This window comes from Crocodylus porosus, unplaced genomic scaffold (genome assembly GCF_001723895.1).
Source record: "Crocodylus porosus isolate Cpor-Errol unplaced genomic scaffold, CroPor_comp1, whole genome shotgun sequence".
NCBI lineage: Eukaryota > Metazoa > Chordata > Crocodylia > Crocodylidae > Crocodylus > Crocodylus porosus.
Genome location: NW_017728910.1, coordinates 35,790,984 through 35,812,397, shown reverse-complemented (window position 1 = coordinate 35,812,397; position 21,414 = coordinate 35,790,984). Strand labels below are relative to the sequence as shown.

Sequence of the window (21,414 nt, the reverse complement as noted above, 5' to 3'; positions counted from 1 at the left end):
AGATGGATTTACCAGATAGTGAGCTGCAGGATAAAAATTTGGAAAGAACATCTTTTTATCTACAAACTGAGAAAAATAACTGACACAAAAAAATGGGATAACATTTTGATCATGTTCATAATAAAACTACTCTTGAATTACTAACAATTTTTCATTTTTTAAAGTATAATAAATATTCTTATTCATGAACTTATATATTTTCCCAATTTTAAAAAACAAAACATGTTAAATCAAAATAGAAGTTACAATTAAAAATGCAAATTACATTTTTCTGATACTGATGATATATTACGTATTTATCTAGTGCAGAAACAATGGTACAAGATTGTACTACTATAGGATAATTATGTGAGTGATTTTAATGTAAATGCTTAAGTTTTTCTTTTATCAAAGCTGAAAATTGAGAACTTTCACTATTCTGCTTCACTGCCAACATTTCAAATTACAATCAGCTGCATGCACAAGTACTTCAGTTCAAGTTGGGGAGAGAGGTACCTTCATCACAGTATGAGTCCAGCATGCCCATATTTAGGCACTCAAATATGTGACTGAATTGCTAAACTGAAAATATGACTTTATTTGGAAGTATCAGGCCAACCTTAGTAATAAAGGGCAGGAGAAGTCTAGCCCATAATATCCTGTCTGCCTTTAGTTCACAGCTCTTTTGATAACATTTCATGGCATTTTTTTACCTTTCCAATCCTGTGTACTGTGGCGTCATCTGTATTTGCAGAGGAGCTCCTTATTAAAGTTTTAAATCAGAATTATTTAGCCAATTTGGGGACTTTACAATGGCACATCTAAAATGATTACATACTCTGATATTTTTTCAATCCAGTTTGCTGTTTAAAATTCTTTTGATCTTTAGCATATTCAGTCAGGATTGATGACTTGATTTACTTTGCTTTCCAGGGAATTTCTAATGCATTTGCCAACAATCCATTATAACATCAACACTTGTAATTCTAGATTTTGGACTGTTACAGTCCCATATTTCCAGGTACAGCTGAATTGGCTGACCTATATATGAACCATCCTTTCCATGTTTTATAGATCAATCCAGCAACCTTTACTCACACAAGTAGTCTCACTAAAAGTAATGTGACTGTTTGCTAGAGCGAGGAATACTCACATGAGTAAGGGCTGCAGAATCAGGCCCTTAATTAGTGAGATATATCTGTAATAAAGAGATAGTGGTTTTGTTCTGGTAACTGCCCTATAACTTCAATTCCTACTCCAAAAGTTGTTCAGACCTGAGACCTATAATGTAAATGAGAAGCAATTATGCTAACAAGACTCTGTCCTTAATAATGAACAATTAAACTGTTTCACTTTTGATGATAGTCACAGATGCATCATCACTACTATTACAATGTTGCTATTGTTACTATGTCACTTATTATCTAAGATCTATGCTCTGCAATATACTAAACATACCAATTCTTTTACGTTCATATACATGGATAAGTTTCAGTGATGGCTGGTTAATAGGGGGTGCTTGGGCACTGCTCCGCCAGTTTCAAAACAACATGATCAATCATGTCATGATTATACAGGCTGGTCTAGTCCACTACACATATGCGCAGTAAGGCACCTTGGGGCTATCTCCTTACTTCATCAATGGTGCATACGCAGTGGAAACAACCAGTTTAAATAACTGAAATAGCTACTTTTTTAAGTGGGCAGTGGGGTACCTGTACTGACACCCCAGCCCAAGTAAAGAGCTGTTGGGAGGAAGGTGGAAGACAGGGGGTGCCATGTATGCGAACCCAGGCAGCCTACATAGCAGCTCCAGCAGGTAAGTCGTCCAGGAGAATGGGAGGACTAGGGGAGGGGGAGGGCTGTGTGCACCGCAGGGGAGCTGGGGCACATTTCCCCACTTTGACTTCCCTGCACCGTGTCTCTGGACGACCCACCAGGCTCTGACTGTCCCATGGCCTGGCTGGGGCTCCATTAATGGTGAATGGGGCCCTGGCAGGACCAGGTCATGGAACAATCGGAGCCTGGCAGCTCCTCCAGGGGCATGACGCCGAGCAGCAAAGGGGAGCCTGTTCCCCCCCCCCCCCCCGTCTTTGCACAGGGCACGGGCAGAATGCAGCTGTGAACTGCACTCTGCCTGCTCCACACCTCGCTGCTGCCTTTGAAAGCTGTGCAGCCCAGTGCCATGTGCCTTGCTGCCCAGCCTGGACCACCCAGCGGTGGGACTCACATGGCTCCATGTTGCGCTGCTTTCAAAGGCAGCCGCAAGGCATGGAGCAGGCAGCGTGAAGCTTGCAGCTGCAGCCCACCTATGCCCCATGCAAAGATCATGGCTCTTTCTGGGGATGATGTTGGGTAGGTGCGGGGGGGTCTCGCGGGCTCCATCCTTTCCGGGTCAGCAGTGCAGCCAAGGCTGGCCCCGTTCTGGGCCACCCCGGGTGGTGCAGGGCTGGGGCCAGTGCAGGGTGGTGAATTTACAGGGGCCACCAGTGCCAGGCAATGACTATGGGTGCAGGGGAAGGAATGGGTGCAGCAGGCCCCGTCCCTGATCCCGGCCCCAGCTTTGATCTGATCCCTGCCTGGTCCCATCCCCATCCCCATCCTCCTTGTCCCGCAGACTTTCCTTGAAGGGGGGGGGGGTGCGCCCATGTGTGAGTGCATTCAGCCCTCCCCCCAAAAAATTTTCTCCCTCCGCTTACGCTACCCACCCCACCTGTCTCTGAGTTCACCAGCCATGCCTGATACATTTCCAAGTTTATCATCTTGCTACTCAACCGCACTGAAAGAATTAATCCACATAGATCTAATTCTTGCTCAGCTCCTCTGGAATTTGTTTTCATTGAAGCTATCTTTCAGCCTCTGTTCACATATTGGTAATCTATGGTGCCTGCCACTTTAATGCTTGAAAGCAGGTAGCAGTGCAGCCTGCAGGTGTGGCCTAGCCCTAATTGGCAGTCACATGACTGCTCTGGGATAGGAGGAGAGGGCTGAGCAGCCTCCATTTTAGATCCAGAGCTCCCAGGACTCAGGCAGCAGTTTGCTGGCTGCAGCCATGGAAACACCACCCAGCTGAGCTGCTGCTCAGAACACTCTTGGAAGTAAGGGCAGGAGCTATGGGGATGGCAGGAGGCTCCTGGTCCTGGGTATGACTGAAAACTGCACCCTGCTGGGGAAGGACGGTCTGGTGGGACTACCCATGGTGGGGTAGCTCCCCAGAAATGCCAGGCCAGTTGCCTCCTCGGTGAAAGGTGGGTAGGGGTGCCATATAACCCCAGCCCCCACTACTCAGTGGGTAATTATGTGTAGGAACAGAAAGTGGAGGGGGCAGGGCATTTACACCTACAGAGGCCCCATGGAGGGGGAGGGGAATGTATGACCCCAGAGGCCTCAGATAGAGAGGGGACAGTAGTGGGGCCTCAGAGAGGAGGCAATAGTGCATGTGAGGCCTACACAGAGTAAGGTGCACAGTGGCAGCCTGAAGAACTGTGCCAGCCAAGTATAGAGTAAGGTTTGCATGGGTGGACCTGAAGGGCTGCACCAGGGGTATGCAGAGTAGGGTTGAAGGGCAACCTGAAGGGCTGAACAGGGGCCAACCCCCTCAAAAATGTATATGAGCTGCCCAGAGAGGGGCCAGAGGCTGAGTCTGGCTCAGTGTGAGGTATGAGGCTGGTGCCCACAAAGAGTAAGGTTGGTGTAGCGGTGGCCTGAAGAGGCTGCATCGGGCCCAGTTAGAGTGAGAGTACATAAGCCTGAAGGCATGTGCAGACTGGAAGACACAAGGCAGGGTAGATTGGGAGTGACCCAGTGATAGGCGGTACGAAAGAGACCAGGTGAGAGGGGGCAGAGTGCAATAGGCCCAGTGAGAGTGGGTGGTTTGAGTGAGTCCCTATAAATGGCAGCGTGTCGGCATGAATGATGGAGGCCCAGCAAGGGACAGAGTTTGGCTAGGCCTCAGGCCAGAGCTATCATCAACTTATACCGTCTGCAAGGCATGGGACAGTGTAGGAGCAGTAAGGAGCCATGTACAATGCCCCTTGGCATCGGGGCATTAAAATGGGCAGCCTCCCACATTTTACACCAGTTTATTAATCAGCAAGTCATGGCAGGAAAGACTGGGTGGATTGCTCCATATAGACAGGTGGGTAGGCTGATGTTGAGACCTGGCATTGAGTTGGCCCCCTATCACATTTTGCAGGCCCTGGGACAAGTTTAGTAAAATGTAGAAGAGATGTGTCTGCTTCGGTCTAAACAAAATGCCTGTCCATACAGAAGAGGAATAGGATACTTTTGCAACTAACAAGTAGTCAGGTGCATGATGCCTCTTTTCAAATGGAAGCATATTTGGAAAACCTTGTCATTGCAGCATGCCTGCTTTTGCTGCAATATATAATTATACTCAGCAACATGATAAACTGCTCCCTGCAGATTACATAGCAATGAGAAATTTATCATCACTGTATGGTATCAACACCCTTGCCTTGCTGTAGAAAGCAAAAACTTTCATTGTAAACCTCATTTTTCAGTGGCTTATAATTGAACTGCCCAAGTTTGCTTTAGGCTGAAATCAAAAAGCTAAAACTTCTCTTTCCCTCTACAAGAATTCATAGTCCTTCCTAAAAGGAATATGTTCTGGATAAAATTGTGGCCCTACTGAAGTATGAGGCCACCTATTGTTCTGCTATCCCAGGAACTGTTTAGGATACAGATTGCGACTCCGAGGCCACTTAAAAACAAAAGAACTTTAAAATCTTTTTAGCTTAACATTGATCTAATTTTAATGAACAGCTCCAATACTCAAAATATATATTGAGTATATGAGAGAGAGAGTACTTGTGTGTGTGCACACACATAAACTTTCATGGATAAAAGAATTTTAGATTGCCATTGCTCAATTCAAACACAGTGATCACCAGTAAGAGCAGAATTTCTCATATTTTTGGAACATTTTTAGATGTAAATTGACCTAGAGACCACCTTTTGCAAATAGTAGTTATCTCACTATCACAATTTGATAAAATGTACCAGTCACACAAGATTTCAGACATTTGAATGGAATGCCGTTTACAAAGTTACCATTTTCCCCTTCAGTCTGCTTCAACAGTCAGATACCTAGTTGCTATACGTAGAGTAACAGTGGCACTGGCTGGTCACAAAGTGTAACACAGTATAACTGTTAGCACAGCATCCAAATGATTACAGAGAAAGTCTACTTTCATTGTGTCAAATTCTGCTCTTGGCTGCATTGGTTTAAGAAGAACTTGATCTCTTGTGTATCCGTTTAATTTACCTAAGGTTTTAGTCTCATTTCCTTGGACAATTTTTGTACTTTCTGGCTGCATCTACATGAGATGCTGATTGCACAGTAGCCCGATACTACTGTGTAGCAGCTTCATGCAACACAATAAAGATGTTTGTCGGCATTACTGCACAGTAACTCAAGTTACTGCATGTTCATTTAGTACTTGCTCATACCAGTACTACATAAATATGCAATAATGACTGCACAATAGTGGTGCTTTGAGTTGGCCTAACTGTCCTAGTTAAGCCAAAGTGGGGCCACTCTAAACTTTGGGAAGATTTTAGGCCAGTGTAAAGCTCTTTTAAAACTCCTCTTTGACTTTCAGTTCCATTGGTTCCCATGCAGTTAACAGTAATACATTGCTATGGCTAGAGTCCTTGTAATTCTTACCTTTCCTGCCTTTGGAACCAGAGAATCCTGGCAATCCTGCAGGCCCTGGGAGTCCAATAAGACCTTGGTCACCTGGAACACCTGGCAATCCTGGAACACCCACAGCACCTGAGAGTGAAAAACTTTCTATTTACTGCAGTCATTAGGTGGTTCTAACAGGGGCTCAGCCAAGCCATGTACTGACTTGTGGGGAAATGGTGAACCTGTGCAACTAGGGCATGCTCTGCTGTGCTGTTGGGCAGGCAGCCAGCATGCAACAGGCATCCCCTGGGCTCTGCACCTGGAGCCGGGCAGGGGCCAGAACCCCAGCCCCACATGGGCTCGGGCTGCAGCCCAGAATGGTATCAGGCAGCTGGTGTATGGACCACCACCTGAGGCCTGGAGGCAGCAGCTGCAGGGAATAAAGAGCCCCTGAGGGGCTCTTAACACCTGCTGATAGCAGCTGGGCATATGGGGCTGAATGAGGGGCCGGACTGGTTTCTGCCAACCTGGGAACCCCTATGTGAGCCCATACCAACCCCAGGACTGGTGGTACACACCGAGGAATGAGAAATCTTGTCACATTTCCTCACAGAGACAGGGGACAAAGAGCCTGAGACCTGAAGGTCTCCAGAGGTCTCCAGATGAATGCTGGATCACCAAGCTGCCAGGAGAAGTCAGGTACCCTTCAGGACTAAGCTGGGGTTCATGACTTCCCTGGCCTCACATTATTCTGGGAGTCTGCCTAGGACAAGCAGACCTACACAGACTGAGCAATTATAGGGTAACCCATGTGGGATTGAGACTGCCTGAAGAAAAGTGACCAAGCTGCCTGGATGGCCAGAGAAGGGCCTAGGGCATGGTTATTTGAGTTGTTGTTAGTTTGTTTGCTTTTTTACATGGGCCATGCCCAGCTGACTCTGAACTCACAGCAGAATCCAGTCAGCATAGCCAAAACACACTGATGCCGGACAACCTGGTTGCTTCTTTTTCCATCTGAGCTGCAAGGCAGTCACTCAAGATGGCCAAACATGTGTCCAACACCAACTGGAACTTGGAGTGGAAAGGGGTGGAGGGTAGGGGAGGAGAAGCCCCACAGAAGATCCCAACAGTGACCCATGCCAACCTCAGTCGGCTCTCTAAGCTGGTACTAAATTCCTATACCTCTTCTCAACTACATTTAGTTGTGATGGGTAAGATTTGAAAGAGAGCAAGACACCTGCTGAGCGCACACACCCCATCTTAGTGCAGCTGCTTGGCTTGGGTCCCTCTACATTGGTGTTTTCCCTTATTGTCCAGACACTGTTTATTCATAAGTTATTCATAGGTTCCTGAAGTCATAAATTCTCTCTAAATGAATTATCAGTTCTTGTTTTGCCATTGTGGCCCTTCTTGGCAGACTCTCTACTCCTTCTTTATATAGATGATCCTGCATCAGGCAGGAGGTTGGACTAGATGACCTACAGAGGTCACTGCCAGCCCAACATCTCTATGGGCATGTCTACGCATGTCTGTTAATAGGCAGCAACAAGTTCTGGAGCTTATTACTACCGGGTGTGTCTGCACTTATCCCTGAAGTCGAAGTCCTGGCTGGCAAGGAGTCCTGGGGGGTCAGCCTACCTGCCTGAGGTTGCTTTGACCCAGCTCAATGTGCTGCAGAGGGACTGGCTGGGGCACAAGGATGCTTCAGTGTGGGACTAGGCAGCAGACAGTCCCTACACTGAACCACCCTCATGCCCCAGCCATTTGGGACAGCATCTACACATGCGCTGGTGCAAAGTTTTTACTCTGCACCAGGACAGTACTTGTAAATACTATTTATATGTACTATTTACAAGTACTATCTTACTGCAGAGTAAATTAGTTTACTCCAGCCTAACAGGGGCACGTGTATAGATGTTGAGACATACACTGCACAACTAATTAATCTATTGCGCAGTAAATGTCTCATTTAGACATGCTCTATAATTCTAAGATTCTCCTCATCTGCACTAGAACGCCAACCTACTCCCCACAGTTATGCTTCCTCAGTGGCATTGTTTACAAGCACACTGAAGTATAGCTCAACTCCCTTTTTGTCCTTTTGGAACAGATCCTCATCCACTCTTTTTATACTTGAACTCACCTGGAAAGCCTGGTACTCCTAGGTATCCAGGCATCCCCTTAGGTCCTGGTCTTCCAGTTTGCCCTTGGGCACCAGGAAAACCTGGCTCACCTGGGAATCCATGGGGACCTTAACAAAAGATAAATGTTAGTTTTTAATTTAAAGATATACATGCTACGTACTGTGGAATGTTTACAAATCCAAGCTCTGTGTGCCTTGTCATATATATATTTCTGAGCAATGAAACAGCTTTTACACAAATACTTCAGCATTTCAAATACAAAAATGTTTATGGCGTCTTGGTGATGGTACATTGTGACTACATTTAATGTAGAGATAGAGAAGAAATTACTTTCTTTCTGTCAACTCCCAACCACATGGCAAGAAAAAGGTCTTCCTTTATAACTTTCCATGAAGTTGAAGAAGGAAGACCCATTCCCAGAACTGCCATGATGTAGTAGTAATGATGCTGAGCCACCTTTTGGTAGTTAGCAGATTGCTCATCACTAATGCATCCAAAGAGTTACCGACCCTACCTCGTCTTTTAATTTTGTGTTCTGGGCTATGTAACAGGCTGTGAGGCATTTCTTGTCACAAGGCCCGAAAGCCAAAACGTGTGTATCAGCATTAGACTGCGAAGCAGTCCAAAAGCACAACAAATAAACAAACAAAAACTAACTTCAAGCAAATCTGAAACTATTTCAGCTTCCCTCTTCCCCTACTCCCCAAGATATATGGGTTATATTACCTGGTAAGCCAGGCTCTCCTACAGGCCCTTTTGGACCCGGGAGACCAGGTTGACTGGATAGGTCACCTCTGTTCCCTGTTAAATTAGAAATAATAACAACTTTTGTCAGACATGGATCTGTTTATCCACAAGGCCCAAGTTTAGTACCTTTGAAGGCTAGTAATTTACAAACATTGAGATAAAAATTAAATGACAGAAGTAATCCTATTACTGTGGACTAAGAGACCATAAAAACTAGAAAATAGTTTTTGACAGGCTTACACTAACAGGAAGACGGTGGGGCAAAGGAAAAACTTCTCTGTAAGTAACTCTGTTAGGCTTTTATATTAAATATGAATAATACATGTGCAACACTCACCTAGGCCTCAGTCAGGAATGAGGTCCCCTACTGCTAGATGCCATGCAAATAAGTATAATAGGGTACTTTTATCCAGGGGTGGCCAACCTGCAAGATGCCACAAGCGGCATGGACAGCCTCTGTGTGTGACAGGAAGCAGAGTGGCAGATAGGGCAGGAAGCAGAAAGCCAGGCCAACAGATCAGGCAGGGAAAAAAGAGCAGAGTGGCAGATTAAGCAAAGGAAAGAGATCGGAATGGCACCTGGGGAGGGCATGGGGCTTAATCTATGATATGCCTGCCAGATGTTTGGCTCCCCCTGCCTTGATCAATATTTTGAAAGCTTCACCAGGTTTGGGGATTCTGTCCTTTTAAAGATTTTTTCTTTCATTTCCTTTTTAAGATTGTCACAGGATTTATTAATGAAAGAAGATCGATACCTAAGTCTTAAAGCTGTGGACAAAGGTAAAGAGAGTATCATAATATACTTAGTGACTATAATGCAATCCATAGACAAATACACAAAAGAGAAATATGAAATTATATTCCTAGCAGTCAGGAAGCTTAAGATTGTAGAAGTGGGTTATTTCTGCTTTAGGAGAGAGATAAGAATAGACACAGGCACAGCATTAATAGATTATACCTTTGTATTACTATTTAATTTAATAATGTTGCTTTGAACATTTAAAGACATTTGTTGTTGGCCTGGCTTTCTGCTTACTGAATATACTGGTGTTTTGTTGAATCAAAGCAACAGTGATAGGTGGATATATACACATATATATATATACACACACATATATATATACACGCACTCACACACACATACATACATACACACACACATCATTTAATTCTTAGATTGTCTAATCAATTACCATTTCCTAAGGTCCTAACTCATTTAGTATTCACTATAACTTCCAATGACTTCAATGCGAGTTTGACACAGTGAAGACTCAGTATGGAATTCAAGAACTAGTTTAATAATTGCAAAGTGCATTGATTTAGGAAAGTGCTACATACATCCTCTCTGTGATTATAGTGAAGTAGACACAGTTCCTATAGAAATAGCTAAGGAATAAAAAATTACCCCAGCTTAAGTTCATTTACTCAGAAAAAAGTTATCTTAGCCAATGGATTCAATCACAGTGGAAACAGTAGGAGTTGGTAACAGTCTTTGATGTAAAAGTGTAAAAACACTGATGGGAGAGCCTTGATGAGTGCTACAGTCCTATGATGTGAAGAGATAGTGGCTGATACTTCAAGATAAATGTTCTGAATTTAGAGACAGAAGGCTAAATAGTAGGCAAACCCTTTAAGACTTGAGAGAGATAATCCTACTTTGCCAAAAAGTATTAAACTATTTACAGGCAACTTTTAAGCATTTGTTCCATACTGTACGCAACTATACATTCATAATGTGCAATAACTAGCGTTGTTGTGCTGTAGTGCTAGCAAATGTCTTTTTAATGGTGGTACTATGCAGTAGTGTACTAGCACTGTTTGTGCTGTGACGTGCTACTGCACAGTATTATTAGGCTACTGTGCAGTTAGTGTCTTGTGTAGACACACCCACTGTCTATAAAAGTCTTTCAAGCTCAGTTTTCATTATGAACCTTGAATTTGCTATGGAGGAAAATTGCTATGTAGTAGTTGTGTTGTGCCTTGCCCTATTACAGTGATTTTCTAAGATACTAAGTCACTAAGATCCACTTTTAAAGTAATAAATCAAAATGTAAAGAAAGAATTGGATTTAGGGATTGCACAGTCTTGCTTTTAGTAATTTTTCATATTTGAAGGATCTGTCTCTTTACCTCTTCTGAATGGTGCATCTTGTATATCAAAGTATATACTAACCTAACAATCTGTTTCATGCAGTTTGTGCATTTCAGCTTGTTACCTTTGCATCCTTTTCTGCCATCTGGTCCTGGACTTCCAGGAGTTCCTGGTAAACCCTGTTCACCCTGCCAGTATAAAAAAGAGGTATATTTCAAACATAGTATATACAACAGACACAATCTACCAAAAGCACTTCTTTCTTTCACTGGTGAACAGACTAGTAAAAATCTGAATAGGAAGACTAGGTCTGGTGTCTTCTGTCAAGGGTGCTAGCTGATTAATCTACTAACTTGTGCCAGTCAGTGACCAAACGTTGGTCTTTTGATGCACTCAGAAAACTTCAATGATTTTTTAATTAGATCAGGGCACATACACATTATATAATACTTCAACATCTTGAACACCTTCAGTTGGCCCAATTAAAAGAACTGTATTTTAACAGTTGTAGTTTATCTAAACCATGAACTTCAGTGATACACATTACTCAAAGGCATACATAATTATAAATGTAAATGAAAAATTAGCTTTGACCAAAAATTAAAAATATTGAAGTCCACCTCTTTTTTTATTTTAATTAATGGAGTCTCATCAGGAAGACAAATATACTCCGAAAGGTACTTCAAAACAGTTTAGTAAGATAAAGGCCTAGCAGAAACAATATATATATAAAGGACTAAATTCAACTCTGATTTATATCTTGTGTAATCCTGCTATCTTGCTGTATAGGACAAACCAGCAAAGAATTTGCTTCTAAGTTTATGTATCACATTTACTGATATTTATCCCTTAAAAATATCATATTTTAGTGTGCTGCTCCATGCAGTAGGTATGTGTCCAAATGCAACAAGGCAGTGCCAAGCTTCTGCCATTGTAGTGAAATCTTGTGAAGGCTTTGAATGAGTGAGAGCATACCAAGCCAGTCCAAATACCAGGAAAATACGGTTACATCATTGAAGTATATGGGAGGGGCACCAATATAATTCCCAAATATAGGTTTAGGCTTTTATAAATAAAATTAAGTAAAAACCTTAAATAAAGCCATTTCACATTGTGGACCATGCAAGTCAGGTTGACAATGTCTTCTCAATATGATTTAATGGGCAAGTAGCATAAAGTTTGTGCATCAAAACCAGTTGCAGCATACCATTGGGTGTGTTTACACATGATGCGATGTCACCATAGCAATGCACTCCCCCATTATAGCGTGTCACTACAGCAACGTACCAGCTAAAAATAACTGTGCACACGGCTCAGTACAGGCTGTTACTCCAGTGTCATTCAGCACTTCCAAAAGGAAGTATTAAACGATGGTGCAGTAACAAAGGTGTCGTAGGGACATGTGTAGATACACCCACTGTGTGTCAAACTAGTGCAAGTTCCTAAGATGTACAAAAACAAAGGGCAGTATTATGTGCCTGTGGTCTTGCACCCGCTGCACTTAGCTTACCTGATCACCTGGGGCTCCTGAGAAACCAGGAATTCCTCTGGTGCCTGGTGGTCCTGGGGAGCCTGGTGGGCCTGGTAAACCTATCTGTCCACCAATGCCAGATTCACCTGGGGGCCCTGGGAGTCCATCTGTGCCTGGTAATCCTGGGAGCCCTCTGATTCCAGGGCTGCCTTTGTCCCCTGAAATTATCCCATCATAAAAGACTATTTTAACATCCTCCTATGTCCTATATGATACACTTTAGTGGTTCATTTCTGTGTGTTGGTATAATTTGTAGACTGCCCAGAATACATATGCAACTAACTAAAGAACTTGTAGACACAACAACACAGCAGAATGCTCAAATTTGTTCCTTCAGAATTATGCTTGTAATTTCTATCTACAATTAACTGTGGGTGCAATATTGGCAACAAGTGGCCAGTTTAAAAATCAGGCATTTTTATGCACTAGCAGCCATGCACTCCTCTATTTTTTGATTACCTCTGTCTCCTAGAAATCCCTGCTCACCAGGAGGACCTGGATCCCCCTTTTGTCCTTTCTCATGGTGTATGATGATATAACCAGGATCTCCCTGTGGCCCTTTTTCACCTTTGAAATAGAACACAGGAAATATACACAAATACTAGCTGATGAATATGTCTTTCGAATTCATTCTAATAGTTGAACTTCTTCCCGGAGGATATCTTACCATAGTTCTTTGTTCTCATCTTTTTGGAACTCAAGTCCCATTTGTTTCAACAAGTTTGCTGCAAAAGCTGTTTTTTCCCTTCTCTTTTTTGTTTTAGCCAGTTAACCCCCTTTTTTTTGTTAGTTTGGAACTACTCCGTTTGGATGGAGTAATTTGCAGATGTTATTGCCCACATGCTATATATATGAACCAAGCAACACAGAATATAACAACCTTGAAGAATGTCTGTTTCAAATCTGTTGGTAGTGTCATACAACTGGCATTCACTGCTAGGAAGAGCTGTGCTGGAGGCACCACTAAGTGTAAGAAACAAATAAAAAGAAACTGGTTTGTGAATTAATCAGACTGTTTAAATTGACTGATTTTCCCTTTTTCACACACATTTCAATCCATACATGGATCCCAGTGGAAGCATCCTTGATTTTTTAGGAGTGTAACTGAGAGAACAGTCAGGCCCAGTATCTTTGAAAATGGAGGTGACTAGATAATAAAAGATACCCTTTTTAGCAAATAAAAAATGTAAGCATACAATGCTGTAACAAAAGAAGCAGTTGTAATGCAGAGGCAATACTGTTTCCGCATACCTTTTTGCCCTCCATCCCCCAGGTCTCCAGGGAGCCCAGGTGGACCCATTTCTCCTTGTTCACCTTTTTCACCTGGGACTCCCATCTCCCCTTGTTTTCCTGGGGATCCTGGAAAACCTCGGAGCCCTTGAATCCCTTTTCTTCCTGTTAATAATATGAAGATACCAACTTTTTAAACTGTCTCCTGTGTTACCAAGAAAGGGAGCAAAATAAAATGAAAAGCATTTAAAAGGAACTCTCAAAAATTAATGGATGTATTTAATTCATACTGAAGAGCAACTTGATAGGTACACAAAATTTGCCAGAGCATGTGTCTGCTACCTACCTAGATAACTTAATCATCACTGTAATATCTAAGCTGCTAAAGGTTACAAACAGGATTGTGCTGAGGCATCATGGAAAGTAGTAGTTGTGGTTCCCAAATACTCCTCTACTCAGCCCTGGCAAAAGTTGGTTTCTAACTTAAACTTGGACCTCACATGAGTGAAGATTAAACATAATAGGGGCTGTCTTTTATCACTGCCCCTGTGTTGCAACCACCCACCCTCCACTACCCTTACTCCAGGGTGGAATGTGGCTGGTATGGTAGGTAGTAGAGATTCAGAGACACCTTTTCCTAAGCGTATGAAAAGTAGATACTATCAGCTAGTTCCAGGCACTTAAAATGCTACTTTGCCCTGTTATGGGATCAAGTCACCCTAATGAACCAGCCCAGCTGGCCTAAGGAATTTATGTTCCTACCTATACCCCCAGCTCAAAATATGAGTCACAAGTCTTCCCATGGATAAAATGTAAGTTAGTACATGGAGTAAGTGAATTGCATCTTTACTTACATATCTAAATAGTTTCTAAACAGTTATGTTTTACTAAATGATTGCCTAAGTATTGGAAACATTAGACAGGACTTTCAGCTGGGAAAAGGTACTCTTCAAATTACATCAGTATATCTCCTTGGCACACCAGGCATTTCCAAAACATTCTCACTGAAGACACTTCATAAAAAGTAATGCATATTACAAACAGGAAAAAATCTGCCTATAACATTGTTAAAGCAACCAAAATAACAGTACTGTTAGAGCTCCCTGTAATCCCAAACTTTGGGATTTTTCTTTTTCTACAGGAGAAAAACCACTGAGCCATGTTCTAGAAGCTGGGTGGGAATAAGATGCATAGTATTCTTGCTGACTTCTATAACACCAAGAGCAAATCCTTTTAAGAGAGGTACATGGAAAGAGGATGAGTCCTGGGATGCTCAGATACCTTTCAGTCCTGGGAGACCAGGCAGTCCATTATCCCCAGGGAGCCCTGATGATCCTTGTGACCCTGGAGGACCAGAGTGCCCATGTATACCATTAGGTCCTGGAAGACCTTTTTTTCCAACTGATCCCGGTGAACCCATGTCTCCTCGGTGGCCTTTAGAGCCTGGAAAGCCTGAGAAAACAGTTTGTGTTACTTTACTCAAGCTTACAGTGAATGAAGATACATTTGTGTCCTTCCCTTTACTCAGAAAAGAAAAAAATCCCTCAGTAAGAGAGCTGATAAAAAAAGTGATGTGTTTGGTTTCCTTCTCCCTACCCTCTTCCTCTTCTGGAGAAAATTCTTTTTTTTTAAATTTGTTTTAAAAAAAAAGTTAAATTGTGCCACAATACATCATTGGAGCAGTGAGATGGGAGTACCTGCTCTCATAAATAGTTTGATTTAGGGCTGTAATATTTTGGATTTGGATATGTGTCTTGTCTGATGAAAGATCAAAGATTTCCCTGGAAAGCACGCAATTTTTTGCAAAATTTTTGTTTAGTTAAAAATCCAATTTCATATCATCAAATAGTTTTGGTAGAAACTTTTTTACAAGCCCTCTTCCATGCAGTATTACCCAAGTCTAAGCTAAACTGTAACTGCATTAAATGAACAGCACAGTGAAGTTAATGAGGATGACAACAATATTGGAGATTATTAACCTTCCTGTAGTATTAAAGCATAATGAATATATATTTAGTGGGCCAGTTAAGCAATTTACGGTGTTATGGGAAATGGTTTTGGGAAGGACTTCTGATTTTTTTTTCACGCCATCAATGCACGAGATGAAATCATACTGACTAAAGGGAGTCTATAAAATATGTGGCACTATGTGTTGCCAGAAACAATGATCCTCACTGGATTGTATCTGATATACCAACCATGAGATTAAGAAGCAGAAGGGAATCAAATGGCACAAAAATCCCAGAATAAATGTACAAATGAAAATCTTAATAGCTGTGCTCAGACCAACTACATCACATAGTATTTTGTTTATCCAAAGTTCCCCAGAAGTTTGTCTCTTTTTGAGCCCTATAACACTGTCTTCCCCTACCAACTTCACTACCATGGAATTGTTGCTGCATTTCACAAAATATGCAACAAAATAAAATACAAAATATGTAACAAAAACATGGCTGAACTGCATTGAGGGGTAGCACATAGAAACACAGTAGGAAAAGGTATCTATAAAGTTTTCTTTTGCTGTTTTTAATTATAAGTCTGACTTAGATAGTTAATTCTAACATGCTGGCACATGAATTGCTATTTACAATAGAACAGGGATTCAATGTAATGTTTCAACAAATTTATTTGCACATCGTATATGATGCACAAAGAGCTAAGAGAAGGAAAACCTGTCCACAAGCTAGTGGGAACATTGGCTAATTGTGCGAAGGAAGCTGTTTTGAGGAAGAGGAAACACTCTACCAGTTAGCTGCACCTTCACATGATGACTAACTTCCACAATTTGGTCATTCTTAGCTCATATTTTCCTAATGTTTAATGACAGTTTCATAAAGGTTTCGGAACTGTTATTGTTGAAGTCAACAGGACTTTGACTAATGGCTTCACTGGAAACAAGAACAGGTTTTGTCACAGGTGGAAAGCCAATGGCATATGAAGTAAAAGGAGAGAGGGACTATTTGAGTTTGAGAGTGTTTATTTGAAAGAAAAGAATGGATAAAGCTAAGAGCTATGAGGTAATAATGATATGATCACCACTTACCTGGAGGGCCTGGCCATCCCTTTGGGCCTGACAGTCCCAGTGGCCCTGGTAAGTTTGTGTCGCATTGCTCACCAGGTAGGCCTCGCTGTCCTAGAGCTCCCATATCTCCTTTCTTGCCTCTGCGACCTTTAGCACCTGGAAATCCTGGTGTACCAGGCTGTCCTAAAACAGACAACATTTCCGATAATAAAAAGGGCTTCCTACCTACTTACCCATCTCTCCTCAATGCTCCAGGGCTGTACTTCTGAGGTGACATTTGGCTGCTGTTGTATTGTGCCCATGTTCTTGCATGGTTCTTTTCTACGCGTTTCCAAAATGTCTGGTATTTTCCTGCCATTTAAATTGGTCCATAAATTTACATATTTTGTCCAGGTCTCACCATATCCCAATTGTTTATAAACACAAGTAGCTGAGTTATGCTTTAGACCATTTCCTGTTCTCATAAGTTAGTGCTGTTATCTTTTAGATTTTGATAATGTGTGTATCCAGGATAACAGGAGAAATATTTTTTCTTTCACACAATATTTTAATCTTCTGCTCAAGGGATTGGATGCTTTCAGTTACACTGATGTAAAACTCAAAAGTAGCTTCACAGCAGTTATTATGGAGCCACAGTAATATGGCAAACAGGTCCCATCTCTCTTTGGCTCTGAACAGGTGTTTGTGGCACTAGAAAGTGACTCAGCAGTGTGTAGCTGGAGAGCTATAAAGTTACCTCAAAGGCTGCTCTCCACCAGAGGACAATAAGAAGATGCTCTTCAGCTTCCTGCCTGCCTCTTTGGGAGCCTGTCACTGAGCCCCATTGCTGGCAACCTGCCATCTCCAGCAGGCTGCCAGTGCTCCAGCAACCCAGCAGCTCTTCCTAGACTCCCCATGGTACAAGTGACAGCTGTTCCCACTGCTGCTGCCACCGCAGGAACAGGGGACCTTCCAGCTGTTCCTGGGGAGCTGGGCCAGCAGCAGGAGTTGCTATGCCTCCTGGTGTTCCCACTGCCGAGTGGTAGCAGAACGAACTACAGCTGTTGCAGAAATAGGGACTCTTGCCAGTGCTCTTGTAATGGCCACAAGCACTGTGGGGCACCAGCTCTTGCTGGCGATCCTGAAGCATGGCAGCAGGCTGCCAGTATGGCTCTTTGATAAACCATGGCAGCATGCTGTCAAGGAGCTGTCTGCTCCCCCTCCCTCCAAAAGGTGTTCCACGTGGTGTTACAAACATTTCCTCTCTGAAAGGGGAATATTTGTGTCGTGAATTTGCCATTTTTATGGTATTACAGACAGTGCATACATCTGTATAATCGGTGTTAGTAGTGCTACAGATGTAACATCAGTCCATGGTTTTTGTCCTTGTAGTTTGAACACATTTCACAGAAATATGAGATTCCTACCTTGAAGTCCACGACTGCCTGGATCACCTCTCATGCCTTGCATGCCAGGTGATCCAGCTGATCCTCTACTGCCTGGAATTCCTGGGGGACCATAAATGGTATCACCTGGAGCTCCTTTCTGACCATCTCTTCCAGGAGTGCCAGGTGAGCCTGTGCTTCCATCTGAAGTAAAGCCTTTTTCACCTTCACCACCCAGCTCCCCAGCATTGCCCCGGAAACCTGTTAATGTAAAGATCATACTAAGTGGGGTATAATTCAGAAGATAAATTTTATAACTGTGAAATGTTAATTCAAACTTCACCAGAATTAATTATTCCCTTCATGTATAACTTATATATATAATGTAACATCTACATTTCAGATCTCTCTCTAGACAACACTATCACATGAGAAACCAAGGAGGCATTTGCTTCTTAAGCCAATGATTACTGGGATTTTTATAGAAGTGATGCTGTGATTTTGTTTGGGACAGTACAGGTTTCTTGTATTCCCATTTGTATCTTTGATCCTCTTGCTAATAGTGTCTTTAATATGTCTGCAAAAATTACAGAGTGATCATGCTCTTCCCCAAGTTCTGAAATGATCAAGTTGCAGCAGGATCTTCTATTGCTGGTAGTAATAAAGCCTCCAAGAAAGGATTTATGTATGCATCAACTTTAATGCAGAAGTATTTTCCATCCCAACTTGAGCAACCATACCCCTAAACTTCAGACAGGCACCGTGTCCATTAAAGAAAAGAGATGGAGATGTTTAAAACTACCATGGTAACAACCCTGTCCTCTAGCTGTCCAGGTAGGCATTTATAGTATTCAATTTCTGCACAGCTTCACGCTTCACAGATAAAAACAGGTCTTCATCCACTTACCTTCTGGTCCAGGAATTCCTATGCCTGTTTTGCCTTGTTGTCCTTTTTGTCCATCAAAGCCATCTGGCCCAGGGAGACCAGGTGTTCCTTTTTCTCCCTTTGGTCCTGACAATACACAGAGAGAATACCGATTTGTTTGCATATTTGCGACCTATCAAGTCTCTTTGGGTGCATCTACATGCACAGTTAAGGTGCAGCAATAAACTTGCCCTGGGCGCAGCATGTATGCCTAGGATTGGGGCACTTTCAGCTGGAGCAGAGCAGCCCTTGGCTGGCAGAAAGTCTGGAGAGGGTCAGCCCTTGGCTCTGGATGACAGCGTCAGGTGGTGGAGGGGTTGACTAAGGCATAATGTTGCTAAAATGCGGGGCTGGGTGACAGGCAGCCCCCCACACTTCAGCACCCTCATTCTCCAGCCAGCCCATCACCATCTACATGTGCATTTCAGCAGGTAAGTACTCCACCATAAGATAGTTCTGTCCCCAACAGTATTATTTTATGGTGGAGTTAATTAATTTACTGCATTATGTAGGATTTTATATGGAAGTTCTCTTTTTCAGCAGCTTTGAAAAACATGTTTCTAACCTTGCATCACGCAAGTGGGCTTGAGCAGGTGTGACTGCTGCATTTTTCTACCTGTTTGTTCCACTCTGCATAGGAACTCAGCTGTAAATCTCCAAAGTAGAACAGAAAAATTAATCTGAGCTAATAAGGTGGTGGTTTTAAGGCACTAGAATAAAATAAAAATGAATTGCTGAATGATGGTTCTTATGGGCTAGTTATATTTTCTTGCCATTTTCTAACATTTTGAATCTTGCCACAAACTGCTGGTGATCAATCTTTGGTTAAGGCATGTAGATTTAACTGGAATTAGGTAAGGGATGACTCTCTCAAAAAATATTAAAAAAAACTTTCAAGAATCTATTGTAGTTTTGCTATAAATTCTGTACAGTGGTCAGCATATGCCTCTCACACCCTTGTAGCCGATGGGGAGAATATCATAGAATCATAGAAGTAGGGTCAGAAGGGACCTTGTAGATCTTCAAGTCCAACCCCCTGCCTGGGCAGGAGAAAAAACTGGGCTCAAACGATGCCATCTAGGTAGGCATCAAGCCTCCTCTTAAAGACCCTAGGACACGGTCCAACAGGGCATTTCCTCTGGTGGGACTGTGCACCTCCTGAATTAAGTGGAGGTCCTATATCTCAGCCAGGAACCTCCTGGAACGGTCCAACTTGGCTGACTGTTCCTCCCAGCAGATGTCCGGGTAATTTAAATCTTCCATGACAACTACATCCCTTGCCTTAAGTGCCTCTGCAAGCAGGCCCGAAAATTCCCGGTCCAGCTCCTCCCCTTGGTTGGGGGGTCTGTAGTAGACCCCCACCGTTAGATCCCTCTCCCCACGGCCCCCTTGTATCTTGACCCAGAGCACTTCCACTTGCCCCTCTGACCCAATTTTGCTGGCAGAGGACGTGTATTGCTCCTTGAAATAGAGCTCCACACCCCCGCCTTTCCTTCCTTCTCTAGCTTGCCTGTAAAGCCTATAGCCCCTAATGCTAACTGCCCAGTTGTGGGATGAATCCCACCAAGTTCCTGTAAGCCCTATTATGTCTGGGTCTAAACTGGCTATTCTGAGGGCGAGTTCCTCCTGCCTATTCCCCATACCACAAGCATTGGTATATAGGCATTTAAGGCCCTGTCTTGCTGTGTGTGCCACCCACCAATTTGGGAGACTGTTTGGACCCCTGTTTCTTACCTGGGCACTCCTTGCATTTGTCACCTGTCTTGCTCAGGTGGTGTCTCCTCGTCTGCTCAGGTGGTGTCTCCTCGTCAACATTCAGAATTATGATTTTGAATGTTACTGCCTGCCTTGTGGACAGCTCTGGGCTCTGGCAAGGAAGTACTCTAGCACTGCGTCTGTCCCTGGCACAGCTTAGTTCCCCTGGTCTGTTGATGTACATACTCTAGCTAGTGGTTAGAACAAGCCCTCCCTCTTCCCCGCCCCCACCCCCTTCATTTCTGACCGTCCCATCCACATGCTTTGAGGCAGTAGAGTAGCAGCCCTGTGAAAGCTGCTCTTTGCTCTCATGACCACTGGCAATCATGTATACTACTGTACAGTAGCAATTTACTTTCCTTCTCACCCTATGGTGACCACACAAATTGGACCAATCTGGGGCCTAGATCTGTAGTTGTAATTCATTTATAGTCTCTTCCTGTGCATTTGCAGAGTTGTTTTTTTGACACATACTGTGTTTCTGTTGAAATAACTTGCTTACCATGTGATGTGATTTTACAAAGTTACCTATTTTTTATTAGGGAATCAAGTAGATGTTGTGTAGCTTAGTGAGTTCGTGGTGATTTGGAGCAGAACCTGGGTTATAGTCTGGACCCGTACTCCCAGTAGAGGAGAAACTTCCCTCTACTCTCCAAAAAACTGTTACAAGGGAAATTTAGGCTAGGTAATAGGAAGAACTTTCTGATTATGAGGGTGGTTAGGCACTGGAACAGGTCACCTAGAGAGGTTGTGAAACGTCCAGCCTTAAGCAAGGGGGTGGACTAAAGAACCTCCTGAGGTCCCTTCCAGCCCTATGATTCTGTGATTTGAGCACAGAATACAATGTCTAAGGAAATCAGAAAACTACCTTTCAGAGCGTAACTAATCATACCTTGAACACCTTTAAAACCTGGGAGCCCTGGATTTCCAGGAACTGGTGGAACAGAGCAGTGTGCATCACCTAAAACAAAGCAGAA

The 21,414-nt window shown here is 43.0% G+C and overlaps 1 protein-coding gene across 2 annotated transcripts in view; it reads right to left on the bottom strand.

The window, feature by feature from the left end:
* COL4A4 (collagen type IV alpha 4 chain) overlaps positions 1–21,414 on the bottom strand; it is a 131,124-nt gene that overhangs the window by 34,286 nt on the left and 75,424 nt on the right. For both annotated transcript variants that reach the window (XM_019533048.1, XM_019533047.1), the window contains exons 26-37: positions 21,330–21,398; positions 18,665–18,769; positions 17,800–18,018; positions 16,415–16,576; positions 14,653–14,823; positions 13,393–13,536; positions 12,601–12,708; positions 12,121–12,299; positions 10,735–10,798; positions 8,500–8,574; positions 7,773–7,880; positions 5,669–5,776 (exon numbers count right to left, since the gene is read on the bottom strand). In XM_019533048.1, coding sequence (XP_019388593.1) covers positions 5,669–5,776; positions 7,773–7,880; positions 8,500–8,574; positions 10,735–10,798; positions 12,121–12,299; positions 12,601–12,708; positions 13,393–13,536; positions 14,653–14,823; positions 16,415–16,576; positions 17,800–18,018; positions 18,665–18,769; positions 21,330–21,398 — 1,512 coding nt within the window. The remainder of the gene's footprint in view (positions 1–5,668; positions 5,777–7,772; positions 7,881–8,499; positions 8,575–10,734; positions 10,799–12,120; positions 12,300–12,600; positions 12,709–13,392; positions 13,537–14,652; positions 14,824–16,414; positions 16,577–17,799; positions 18,019–18,664; positions 18,770–21,329; positions 21,399–21,414) is intronic.